The 14,845-nt window shown below is 34.9% G+C and overlaps 1 protein-coding gene across 2 annotated transcripts in view; it reads right to left on the reverse strand.

Annotated features, from left to right (window-relative positions):
- LOC140154175 (mothers against decapentaplegic homolog 3-like) overlaps positions 1-14,845 on the reverse strand; it is a 68,260-nt gene that overhangs the window by 52,966 nt on the left and 449 nt on the right. The window contains exon 2 of one of the 2 annotated variants that reach the window (XM_072176784.1): positions 2,921-2,980. The exons of the other annotated variant lie outside the window; for it this stretch is intronic. Coding sequence (XP_072032885.1) covers positions 2,921-2,980 — 60 coding nt within the window. The remainder of the gene's footprint in view (positions 1-2,920; positions 2,981-14,845) is intronic. 2 annotated transcript variants of the gene reach the window in all.

Raw genomic sequence — 14,845 nt, forward strand, 5'->3', positions numbered from 1 at the left:
TTTTTTGCTAATAAAAGTATATTTTAATTCTTCTACACACTCGCTATGAATTGAGCAATGTAGTTTTTGCCAAAGCTCACTACCATTCGTAAGATGCTGTGAACTACCAAATCACAACAGTTTAAAATAATTAATAACCTTAAAATGAGGGCTGTTGACAGCTCGTCAGGAAAAATCTAAAACACAAGGCATGTATTTGTAGACTTTCTTTGGTCAAAATGTTTCTAATATGTTCCAATGTATAGTCTAGTCACCCTATCATTTGCATTTGCATAATTAATGAGCTAATTTGCCAATGCTAATTATGAAAATTAGGATGACTAGCTAATTATGCATAAATTATCTGGAAGTCATTAGGAACACTTTGACCAAGTTTGAAACCAATATTCAATTAAATAAAAATGTTAAATGAACATACTGCATATATGTAATGTATTGTTTTTAGCAAAATGTTGGCAAAAATTACATTAATGAGCACTATCAAGTCCTATTAGCTCATTAACTGTATTGATTATTTATAAAAACATTACAATACAATACAAAGAAATTTAAATGTGTGTATTGTGAAAACCGTATGTCCGATTAGCTCCAAACAAAAGGCATACTGATCAGTGTTCTTTGCCCTACTAAATTAATCTGCTTAAAACATGCATCGAGCACTTCCAAAACGCCATAAATTCCCCCTTAAAAGAGGTTTTGGTAATACACTTTTCTTCTCTCTCATGTAAGGGAACAAACCAAAAGTTTGATGACAACATCCTATATAAAAAACAAAAGTCCTTTCATGAAGGGGGAGGGGGTCAAAAGTCTGATTACATTTGTAAAAAAATAGTTAAAATATTGGGCAAAGTTGATCTTTTTATGGATTTCATTAAATTTAAGTACTTTTTAAAGTTCGATATTGTTGCTTCATAGCTGGTTACTTCAAAAAGATTTCAAATATGGAGAATATGATATTGTGGAGAAAAATATGCATCAGTTTTGAGATATGTGTGGGGTGCAAGAGCCATAGTACTCGATTAAAATGAGATCAATATCCTGGAAATCATTATGGGTTGTAATGTTCAACATTTCACTTATGTTTTAAGGAGGGGGAGGGGTCAGCTTCTTAACAAAAGGATTTTCATTTATAGGACATCATCAAACTTTTGGCTTGTTCCCTAACATTATTATGATATGTACAATGTTGTGATTAGAAACCCTGTTAATGTATCAACCACCTTCAATTTGAACACAACTCCTTGAAATCATTCCAGTATTTGCAAGAATCTCAGAAATCTGCCTAATTTGTAATCTAAAGTAAATTTTAAAAACTTCCGTGGTAAGCGTACTCGCGGGTAATTATTGATCACTAGAAAAGGCGAGGTCAACGGGCCAATGACCAATGGGTCAAACATCTTGACCACTGATCAGCCAGTTAACTTTGGCAGCTTGATTGTTTATCACTTCTGACTTCATGCTTGTGTACACTCAACACACAGCACAGAACATGCGAGTATTAAACAATTTACTTTATTTTTTTATTTTGATAACAAAAATTCTAAAATAACAGTATTGTACATGTATGTATGCATCATTTAGGTCAAAAGATGCCATTCAAGCCCGGGATTCAAGCTCTACAGTATACACAATCAGCATGTCTATACCAATTTTTCCTGGTAAGCCGGAAGTACTGCAAACAAACAAGCGCATGGTACCACGGTCCTATCAACCATAGCATAAGCACAATTTTTGTTTTAAACTATGGTATTATTTCTCCAGCGGATCTGGTAATTGGCTATCATAATTAATTCACAGCCAAAATATTAACATAAATTACCTACTCAACTCTAAAAAATGGTGTGATATGCAGCAATTTACTGACTTCATAATATCAGATAAAAGGAACCTTCATGTACGGAACCTACACTAGCCTTACTGTACAAGTAAAGTTAATTTGGGCTCTTTAGCGTTACATCAGCATGATTCATTACTGATGACCTTGGATCCTTCTTCCAGCTTACCCGGCAACCAAGCACACGGCTTGTTTCTACTGTACGCATCACTCACTTTGACCCGGCAGTACCCGGAAAACAATTGACCACAGCTGTATCTACTGGGCTTGTTAGTCGCCAATGCATGTCACGGTAGAGCAACAAACCCTCAGTAGAAACATGCTGATTGTAAGCATGTAAGAAGAACAAAATTCTGTCTTTATTCTATCTCTGCTTTTTTGCCTGCTTGTATGTATTTTGCTTGTCATTTAATAAATCGATTGATTGATTGATTGATTGAATAACAGGGTTTATGTCATTGTACATCTTCATGTAACTGATGTAAAGTGAATTGCATCTTCTAATTCCATCCATACTAAGACAAAATTCATGCTTTAATATTTACAAACAATCAGCAGCATTTGCATGACCGACTTTTTCTTTCAATCTGAACATTCAAATATTTGGTTTGATGTAAAACTACACTAAATAAAATTTCAAAAAATTTGAATAATTAACCATAATACTAAACAGTAAGTTTAAAACAAGCAAAACAGATGTTAAAACAGCATGCCAATTCAAACGATGAACATGCCAAAACATCAAGATTTCTATTTTCAAACTATCATAGAAAATCACTGATTCTACATTCCAAGCGACAGCATAACTTTCACATCAACCAAAATATCACCACATATATACTTGTTATAAAAAATTATGCTTGCAACCCAAGAGACCAACAGAAATGAATCACTGAACACAAACACATCTATAAACAAGCTATGTTAATAGTTATTATTTAGCACTACCAACACTGACAAGCAACACAAAACAAATCAAGAATACAAAGAAAAACAAAGAATGAAGAAAATGAAGAGAAAGAGAAAATGACGCAAAATGACCCATAAACTGAGGGCGATAAAAAAGCAAGGCCGTTTGTCACTTACGCAGCTTTGGGATGGGAAGGGTGCGGCAAAAAGAGTGTTCCACTGGCCACATGCTCTGATCTGGAAGAACAGAAGAGACCATGCATAACGCTTAGTCTGGTACTCAGCCAATCTGGGCTTCTATCTTGCAAACTGAAATGATTTGGCTTCATATAGGCACTGATAGACTCCTTTGACTGATGTACAAGAATCAGATCTGTCATACATATATTCTCTCTCTGCGCTGTTTCGTGATGATCATTTTCTTGTGTTTCTCACAGAAGTTACAGCATGTTTATTGGATATATGTGCTGATGAAGCTAGAGAACTGTACAGATGTAGGTGACAGGTGTGAAGTGTGACTGACCAGCCAAAGAGAATCACATCATCATCAAGAGCTACATGTACCATATCATTTGAGTCATTGCAAACAAAGAAGCCCAAAATGGATGAGGTGCAGACTAGTGATAATGTTATGAACTGTGCCATTCTCAGATTTCAGAACCCAAAGTTTTAAGTATCCCACATATTAATTGGGTACACAAAGAACTTGCATTGTCCTACATGTATGTAAGCAATGATAATAATATAAATTTTCTTATCCTGAAACTGTCTAAAGATCTATCATTTCGCACAAATTTACTCTTCAGGATTTTTTTTTAAGGCCCAAAATTTGTTGAAACTTAGGTCTTACCCACCTGCCCCAATTGCATGAAATTACCAGAAACAGTCAGAATGCTAGAAATTCAGCATTTGCAGGATAACTCACATTCTTGATTCTGTTATATTTTGATTTGATTAATGGCATTTGATATTTAATGATGTGCAAAATACAAAATATGCAAGTTCTTTTCTTTTAATATGTTTGATACAAAACTCCGGCTGAAATATGGAAATGATACTGTTCATAGCATCAAACCCAGTTAGATGACAGCATGGCATTGAAATGAGAAAAAAAATCAATTAAAATTATTGTAATGATAATAATAATAATAGTAATAATTAAATAACAACATAAGATTTATTTAATCACAATAATGACATTTTATACTAAAAAGCAAAAGAATAATTTAGTATCAAAGCACTTCTTTTAAAACAAAAGATGGTGTATCAGCTGAAACAACTTGGCCTTTTTTTAATGCTGATGCTTTTGATCTTTTATGATATGACAACATGCAATTTGCTCAATCACTGGCCAAGAACTGTAAATTTTCCCCATGGCATAAATTTATAAATATTATGTATCGAGCAGTGGCCAGTGGACATTAAATCATTGGCTGCATCTCATGCAAATATATGCAAATAGTTCCAGAAGATATTATTTAACATATTCTTACAACAATTCAAACATGTTTGCAGGGGTATGTAAACTTGCAAATTATGTACTTTTTGGGTATGAAAAAATAAGCAATTTTGGAGGAACCCTTTTACCCATTGATTTGGAAACCATGCCAAAGAAAAACATCACTTCAAAATTTAGGTATAGTAAAATATATACCCCTGCATGTTTGTGAAACCAGAACTTTTAGAATATTATACAATTTCATTTTAGAGTTCCCAAATTCTTAACACAAGAATCAGGGAGGAGTGTGAAGCTACAACCTGTAAAGAAATAACAGTAATTTTATGGCTTTGAGCAGTTTGCCCCGAAGTAGAAAAAGTAGTTAAAGCACAATATAGCAATTAAACAATACACAAATTGAAACACACTGTTTAATATTTTATATGGCACAAGTACGCATAATAATTACAATTTTGTTAAATCACAGATTAACATTGTTAAACATTGCAGATGAAAGTCTGCTAAAAACAGTTTAATCTGTACAACAACATCCAAAATTTTGCTTAAAAATACAAAACAACCGACATTTTGGGAGCATAAAAAGCATTCCTTTTAGTTTTACTAGGTAAAACAACAAGTAGCAGTACTGCAAATGATGTAATTAAATATTGATATCATTTGCATTTGGAAGTTGTTGTACATGTATATTAAACAGTTTTTAATATTTATTTTCCTTGGTTGTGTACACTTCTTGAATCTCTTGGTCCAACCAAAGCCCCCTTCTGGCCAGTTGCTACTGTTTTAGTTTGTTTTTAGCACATGAAAGTCTGTCAAGCGATTTTTGTCCAAACCGCTGAATTGATGCCAAGTAAATATGTATGTTGTTTTCCCGGCAGCAAATTAGGCCTATATATGCAAGTTAAATTTTCATTCTTATTTTTAGTCAAAGTCCACTGCATTGTTTTTTGATGATCTATGATATTTGCATGAATGCCAATGCACCTGTTTTGTTAAGTCCTGTGCCAGTACATTTGGTATCAAAAGAGCAAGCATCTTGTCCATATGCTGTCATAGCTTCAAGACTAACTTGAGGAACAGAAATAGCTGCAAAGAAATACATTAACAACTAGTCTAAATACACAGTTTGCATTGAATCTACCATATGTAGAGAGAAGTATATCGTAACCACACTATACTATATACATGTATGTACCGTAAAATAGCTACCTTTACTTGACTTTGACATACTAAAAGCTTTAATCTCACTCCAGTTTTCAATTAAATTTGGTTGTGAAGTTGTGGAGAAGAAACAAAGTAAATTCCTCATATTTTCTTTATAAATTGACAATTTATCCTTGTCCCATTTTAAAAAAAAACATTTATACCTTTAACAGAAACACGTCACATGGTATTTTCTGAAAATGGTAGACCAAGAGCCTGAGAGCAATCTCTTTTCATACAGGTATAAGCAAATTTGATTTTTTGACCACAAGCTACATGACAGAGTGCTTCCTGTTTTCTTTTCCTGTACATTTTGCATCTCTACTTCAAAACAGGATTTACGCTACCACATGAACTTACAATGTACAACTGAACCTGAACGTGACAGAATTTCCATTTTTAGAGGCTACCAGCTTTTAGAATTGGCATGTAATGCATGATAAGGATTCACCTATCCCTGCAGGGGTAGTATTTTGTTTCACCTTGCAAGGCTGTGGATAGGTGGACAAACCACATTCATATTTTTAATTGTTTCACAGACTGCCTTTTGAGGAGAGTGAGAGCAATCACTGCTGCTGCTCTCCTTAAATCTGATCAAGGAGATTTTAGCTCTCCTTAGTTTACCATTATCTCCTTAGTCCTTACATTCTATTGTAAATGCTCTAAACAGCTCTCCTTGAAGGTTCCAGAAGAGCTATTTAATGCTCTCCTGCAAATTCCAAAAGACAGTCCCTGATGTTTGAAAAACTGTGTGCCCTACATACTTAGGTGTCAATTTCATTTTGTGCATGATATTATATATATCATAACCACTTAACCACAAAAACCATTATATTTTAGTTTTTCCTGAACTTAAATAATTCCAAGTTTTGGTAAGAGATCTTTTCATCATTCTAAAAGGAATTTTCAAATGCTCAGTTGCTCACCAGCTTTGCAGGACTGTAATTTGTTCAAATTCCAATCAAAATGAATACCTTGACATGGCAAACTGACCTACTGAATTCATAATTTGCTAATCAGTATTGATATAATTGTCTATTTGAGCTGTCTGTACTGAGGCAGTGTCTGCATGGTCACAGAGAAATTATGCATAAAAAATCATTATTATGTGCTGTGACATTGATAAAATAGTAGGATACCGTACGAAGAATATATTATACTGTACGTCCTAAGGCTCTGAGTGAGTCCCGGGAATTCGGGTCCCGCCCGATAATCCTATTACCCGGGCAGGAAATTCCCTGCCCGGTACCCGAAATTTAAATAAAAAAAAAAAAAAAAAAAAATTTTAAATTTTTGTAAAATTTTTTTTTGCAAAGTTTTCGGTTTTGTAGTGTCTCTGGACCTAGACCTAAATGCTAGGATCATGGTTGACCTAAAAAAAACAAAAAATTGAATTTTGCACATTGTTTTGTGTTTTTAATCTGAAAATTGATACATAGTTTTCATGTCATACTCTATTAATGATATCAAAATGCATTGAATTTGAATGCATTTTGATATCATTAATAGAGTATGACATGAAAACTATGTATCAATTTTCAGATTAAAACACAAAACAATGTGCAAAATTCAATTTTTTTAATTTTTTTTTTAAGGTCAATCATGATCCTAGCATTTAGGTCTAGGTCCAGAGACACTACAAAACCGAAAAAAACTTTGAAAAAAACACTTTTTGCATTTTTTTTTTTTTTTTTTTTTTTGTAATTTCGGTACCCGGTACCCGCCGAAAAAAAGTTCGGGTACCGGGAGCCGAATTTCCTAAAATGAGAGCCTTAGTACGTCCAATATATGTCCAATTTGCTTCAAACAAAATGCATACTACTGATCAGTATGATTTGCCCTGCTCTATCTATTTTCTAATTTCCAGAAAATATCTCATATCCCATCTTAAGTTGCAAACTTGCAGTAATTTACGGGTCCTGGTTATTCGCATTAGAAAGTTTTAATGAATTAAATGTACAAGATTGGAAGCTTTCTAACTCCCTTAGAATTAATTCCTATGTAGGCCCCGGCAAAAAACGCAATTTTTTGAAGTAAAAAACGAGATCCAAAGTATTGAAAAGCGAGAAAAGCGAGATTTCCCCCGGAAAATGGCACAAGAAGCTTTAAAAATGCCCCGAAAATACGAAAATCCGAAAAAAAATTTAAAAAATAATTCCATAAAAAAGCCCTCTGTTGTTCAGATTCGGTCAATGACAACAGTGAGGATGTGCTCAGGGCCGCGACCAGTGTTCGAATTAAGAAAATAAAAGGAGTTGTCCCACGGACAACCAGGTTGTAATTTCTGGTTGTCCACCAAAGATTTTGGTTGTCCGTAAGCTGCCACACTCTGAAACAACTACATGTGACCAATAAAGTGGAGTGAGTGTAGTCAATTTATGAACAATTACTCTTAATTATTTAACAATTCATCAGTTGTGCTAGGTTTGAGCAAACTAACATGCTAAAAAGGTGACTTTTGGCTGTAGATCTTTGGTTGTCCGCCGGACAACTAGAGCATTATTTTTGGTTGTCCGGTGCATGTTTTGGTTGTCCCGGGCGAACGGACAACCAAAATTTCGAACACTGGCCGCGTCACTCCGGCACTTGTTGGAAGACATGAAGTACAGCAGACAGTTACATGTACAATGTGATTTTCTCATTTATAATTAGGATTACGTCATTGCCAGAATGCCAGAGCTTGTTTCGTTTGTTCATTAGAATGATTGACAGCGGTGGGCAGACTTATACTCTAAAAATGTGATTCTCTAATAAATTATAGGTCACTAGGTCAATTCGGACCGTCTCTTCCTCAGATCTCTATGTAGGACTCTATGGTATCTTCTCATTACACGCTCAGTAGTAAGACTTGGCCGGCGACGACGCTTGCGAATTGCATGTCTTCAACTGCTGTATAGCATGGTATAGGCAGTTTGTACAGAGTGTCGCTTCTCTATCTCTTTTTCTCGGATGTGCTTCCTTTACTACCTTGTCGTCAGACGGCAAAAAAGTGACAAAAATTTGACCTTGAATTATGTTTTATAGTCAAAATATTCCAATAATTCAATAAATATAACGATATTTGGCCTAAACTTGAACTCATTTGCAATGAAATGTCATTTTTATTAAGTAAAGAATGGCTTTTGCACCTAGCAATGTGGTTGCAATGCCAATGCTGTTGAATTCTGCATTCTTTTCCGATGTTGAAGTTCATTTCATGGAATTCAACGAACTTTTATGGCATAAAGCAACATTTTTATAGTAAGTATACTGCTTGAAACTTTCTTAAAAGCGAGATAATTGGTTAATAGCGAGAATCACGGCGTGAAAAGCGAGATCTCGTTTTTTGCCGGGCCTTAATCCTATGCAATAGGCCTACAATGCGAGTCGCCAATAGTCGTCAGCTATAAACAAATTACATACCGGTACTTTGCAATGTCCTCGCTTTCAGGACATGTATGTGTAATTGTTAAAAGTTCCATACAACTTATTTAAACCCCTTCTTTATGTACATGCACATGACTGACGGACATAATTCTACTAAAATCACTTGAACTAAGTTTGTACTTCTATGAAACTGAACTGAACTGAAAGTGGGGACAGCATGGCAACAGTGCTTCACACTGCATGCAAAGTGCAAAGGACCTAGAGCGCAACAAGGAAATTTTTAATTTCCTCCAAATTAATATAATTGCAGAGTTTATGGTCATCCTTGGTGCAGTTTTAGAAGTAACTTGACTTTTCCCCACTTCATAATTTACCCTCTTTTATATGACCTGACACTAATCATTTGAGTTTACTTAGTGACCTAGCTTTATTGGGGTAACTCCCTTTTGTGAAGCTCTCATAAGCCTATCAAGTTGTAACTGTTTAATGTAAAATTGCTGTCATGCCCCAGTGCAGTAAAAAGTTTACATTGCACCCAACATATTCCTACTGAAGTAAGCATTTTGACAATTTTACCATCTCATATCATACAAAAGCTATTTATAAATGCTTAATTGAATATTGAACCTTGTACTACAGTATCCATATTCCAGCCTACTACATTTTATAAAAGTCAAATTAGATAACTCAGAAATGTTAGAGAGAATTAATGGTTCTAATTTAGAAGGCTTTTGATGGAAGTCAAAGACACATCTGTAGAAAGTTTGACCACTCAATCAGAGATAACCGGCGACGGCGTAGTCATGGACCCTGTTCACATTAGGAAATTTACTTTTCTCCTAATGTGTACACACTTTTCTTCCTTCAACAAAGATTAAAACTGCTTTGTTCAACTAAACTAAAAAGGTTGTCTTGACGAAGGAATACTTTGTTCCACAAAGGTAATTTTGCAATGTGTACATATGTATGTATGCCCGATTCATTCAATGAAGGAAAGTGATCATGTGACAAGTGACCCTCGCCGGCTTAGGTCAAAGGTAACGTTCATATGCATCTCAGCTGTCTCTCGCATGCTGTCTCAATTCATCTCGCACCATATTATTTTCCCAGATTATTTGAAACATTTTCCCCACTTATTCAATTAAAACTAGCTTGGAAAGTGTGTTTTGAGTCTCTGGTCAATTGAAGTCATTAACCATGGCCGATGATTAACGGGGACAGAGGAGGAAGAGTTAGCCCTGGTAATGTTTTCTTTGAAGAAGAAATCCAGATGATAGCTTTGTTTGAGTTTCGTTAATTTTCATGAAATGTGTACAGTGCAATGTCTTCAATCAATCTTCGTTCAGCATAATGTGCACACATGCTTAATAAGTTAATCAAGATAAAACTTATCTTCGTCGAATGAAGAAATTTTCTGATGTGAACAGGGTCAGAGAAATATTAATTATTATGAATTCCTGTCTACCTATTAATCTAAAATGTCTTATTTTGCTTTGTATGGCTTTGGACTTAACCACTAGAATGCTTAAATACTATAATAGTACATCTTGTCCAAGCTGGCCTTGCATTACATACATTTGTACATGGTAAAAATGGTCTAAAAATTGATTAGTTATTTTTATAAATTGTAGGTAATGGCACTCTAATCATTCACACCATTTTTACATTCTGTCAAAATGCCTCTAGTTCAGCATAATTGCCCAAATAACACCAATGTACCGTATATGAGAAAATATACTATGAATTTTCAAATACATTTTTCTCAAATTAGGCCTTCTTCACGTAAAATACCCCACTACAAATATCTGAAAATATTTGTTCAATGTGCCAGGATATATTCACAACATAGTGCAGTGCAGTCTCACCCTTCAAATAAAATTAACATTTAACCGCGTTCATAATATACAGGGTGTGCCAAAATTTGTTGATAATGATACAAACTTTAATTAATCACATTTTCCTAGCACTATTCCTTACTATTTTTCAAATCATACAAGAACTGCATTCCTTGTGCAATTTCCTTTTAGAAAATGTATTAATTTTATCACATGCGATACAGTGAATACATTGAAAGGAGATGGACCTTTGCAGCTTTTGCACATGACTTCTGTGCATATAGAGGCAACCCACAGCACCAAATGTAATAAGCACTAATAATGCTAGTATTAGTTTTAGTGCCAGAAATGGAGGAAAAAATTTTGATTGATGATAATGTCATAAAAATTGTAAAACCACCCTGTATGTTTAACACAAGGGATACCAAACTCTTTCTCCTTTGTTTGAAGGGCCCATGCAATGTCTTTCTGAATCTATATTTATTTTGAGCTACATGTAGCTTTCAGAAAAGGAAAATATGGGGTTCACCATGACAAGGAAGATGCTGTTGTTGTTCAACCCTGTATAGTGTATATTTCTTACCCACCCCTGTATTATGATATTCTTTGTTGATTTGGCATCCTTGTCATATTTATAAAGTTTTCCAGAAATATATACTTATAATGGTCCAAAATGTATTCATTAAACTTAGTTGTGTTAAAGTGAATCAAAATTGGTGATACTTTTCTTATTTTACAATGTACACATGTTACACAAAAGATGACCAATTCATGACATGCAACGACCATGTGTAAAAATGTAACACCTCTTCCCTTTTTGCATACCCACTTTTTGCTATATAGTACTATAACAATGGTGCCAAATGATTTTCTGAATGAACAAATTGCTGATGCGAAAGCTGTGGAACACTTTGCCCTTTGAGCTTTGAAATCAAATTAAGTATTTCTTGGCCAAACTGGAACATGCACGTACTATGCGTGTACGCAGTGAAGGCATGTGTATACTATCTTCTGTACCGCGCTATGTGCGTGTGTGTTTATCGCATCGCCACTAGCATTCACAGTGTTCCAGTTTGGCCAAGAAATACTTGATTTGATTATAGGTACATACATAAACATATGTAGCATGTTTATATCAAGCCCTGTGCATTTTTTTCCAGGAAAACTATTCGCCTTCAAATAACGGCGAGGGATAGCTCAAGTTTTTCATTGCACACTGTTTACTGAAATTACACTTCAAATATGTGATGAGCTGCATCAAGTACAATCTACATGTCTCGAAAGTTTGACAGCGTAAGGTCATGTACTGGGGTCAATCACAAAGCAATGTGGATCTTTGTATTTTTTTCATTGTGTGACTAGACAATAAAACAACAAACTCTCAAGAAAGAAGACTGTAGAAATATGTTTATTTTTTTAAAGTCAGTCGTTCTTGAATCACATGCCATCATCATCAGGGAATCCCCAGCTCTGACTGGCCTGCAGATTCAGTATTGTTGCACAGTGCACACAAGAAAAATAAAATAAAATAAAAATAAATGGTCTCAGAATTTGACCTTTCAGAGTTCACTTGATTTTTGTTTCATTGAACTACATATAGTAACAACATTTAGCAGAACATATTAGAATCATTTAAATCATCATCTTCCATGCTATATCAGTATATCACATGACCAAAGTCTGTTTATTTTAGCTGCAGCTATTACTAGGGGTTCCAAAATCCACTTTAAATATTTAGCAATATGAATACTGGGGTACAGTAATGTATATTTTTTCTGCCACTATTATTAGCAAGTGAGACAAGTATTTTTACATGTTTTAAAAGCCTATTAATTTTCGCCAACAGCAAATATTTAGCAAAAACATTATTTAGGCAGTAATGTTCCTATGGTATACTGCACCATAATAAGTATCCTTACACTTGGAAAAATATTCCCACTTTTATAACTAAACCATATTTGGGTACATTTAAAAATCTAATCCTGCATATCATGACACCCCATTGAATCCAATGTGACCTCAGGAAGTAAATTTACAATCATTTGATTGGAAGAAGGTCCAGTTTTAAAAGTGACAAAACTGGTCAATGTTGTAGTCTTATCTAGGCCTGAACCAGTTGATTACTGGAACTAAGAATTGAGAAGAGAATGCTGCTGAATCGTGCCAAATGCTGTAATGATCAATGTGTGCCCCATCAATATTTAAGCCACTGTGTACTTACTCGAGAATCTAGCTTCGAATTTGCCCAAGATAGTTACTAGTTACGCATTTTATCCTAGAGTATGTTGGCATCATTTTTGGTTGGACAGCTTTGACATTTTTTTGCAACCGATGTTATTTATTCTGTTAATGTTGAAATTTGGATGACAGATATTTTGATGAGTCATCTGTATCGAAAGATTGCCTATTTTGACAAAGATTGCCAAAATTTTGTTGAAGTGCAATTTTAACAACACTTTTGATGTGATCGCCAGTCGTGATCGATCGGCTGGACTTCCATTGATTACACGGTGTCATGCTTTAGCGAATCAGAGTGAAACAAATGCAATGGTCTCTAGCTTCGAGTTCGCATGTGAAGCTCATTGGTGAGAAAATTTGTCGCTAGATTTCTTGAGCAATGGTGTACGAGCATGGCATGGGCCTAGATAGACTCCAACGTGGGCCAAATAAATAGTAGATGTATCGTAGTCTAATTATTAGATTTTGCTTGAAAAATCTAGCTTCGAATTTGCTCAACAATAGCTTCACATTCATGGTTAGAGTCCATTGCCATGCTATCGAAATCTAGTAAAAATTGATCAAGCATGACATTGTGTAAAGCAATGGAAGTTCAGAAGTAAACACAGCCAATGATTGTAACAAAAATGTTGCTAAATTCTAAAATTGCACAACTAATCTATTCTTAAACTGTTTAAATATCTCTAGAGGCATTATTCATCAAAATAACTTTCCTCCAAATTTAAACATCAATATAGAATAAATAACATCTGCTGCAAAAAATGTCAACACTGATACCAAAAAAGATAGCAATGGACAAGTACATTGAATGGGAAACTATCGTAATCGCATGGTCATAAAAATTCAAAGCTACAAGTATTTCTTGGCCAAACTGGAACACTATGAACGCCAGTGCCGTACTATTATGCTGACTTTCCTAATCGACGAGGATGACAATTTTGACTTCCTCATCTGTTTACAAACAGAGAGATAGAGGCTTGTCAAAACTGTTCCGCTTGTCCAAACACTCAAGTATCAGAAGGATGGTCCACAATAGAGCGATTCACACAGCATGAATAGGGGATTAAACAAAGTCGCGAAGTAGGACCATGTACTTCTTTTGTCCAATTTGCCATCAAGATTTCGAATGGAAACAGTTCAGACCCAGAACACGATCATGTCAGAAACTAATATTTTGTTCTGGGACTGATTATTCGGACTATATGAATGCTATACATCTAGCTAAAATAATAATTTCTCAATCATGAGAGTATGAATGTACTGCCTGGTGCCTGTACTGCGTAATTAATGTCGCAAGTTTAGTGGAATGACACGATTGTGCGATCGATTGTGCACGCACAGGAAATGCATCGCTACCCAAAGCGTGTGTTGTACACCGACACAATTGAGCCTATTGAGCTCTCATTATCGAGAAACTACCGTATTATTTTAGCTATACTAGTACTATAGAAAAATTATTAAATTCATGTACATCGTGGAACATTTTACTACGCTTGTTACTCCGCGACTAATCATGCTATATACACGAGCGTACAACGCTACTCTACGCGTCCATATGAGCGAGGTTATCTGCGTACAACATCTTACTACGCATAGGCACGCAAAGAGTATGTTCCACGATGTACACAAATTTAATAATTTTTCTATAGTGGCTGTACGATAAACACACACGCACATAGCGCGGTACAGAAGAAAGCATGCACGCGCCTTACATTGCGTACATGTTTAGTACGCTACATGGACACAACGCGCATGTTCCAGTTTGGCCAAGAAATACTTAATTTACCAGCAGATGTCTATAAAGTTTTAGCAAAAACTAGGTAAACCAGTACTATACACTTGTCATGCATTTATTATGATTATGCTCAAAGCACTTACTTTGAACAATTACAAAACTGTTTTCATTAGGGCCGAGTAACCTTCATGAGTGAGTACATAGCATTTAAATAGCATGGCATGGTCAACAAAACAAAACATTACATTCATTTGTTATGATTGAAGGGC

This window comes from Amphiura filiformis, chromosome 1 (assembly GCF_039555335.1).
Source record: "Amphiura filiformis chromosome 1, Afil_fr2py, whole genome shotgun sequence".
In the NCBI taxonomy this organism is placed as follows: Eukaryota; Metazoa; Echinodermata; class Ophiuroidea; order Amphilepidida; family Amphiuridae; genus Amphiura; species Amphiura filiformis.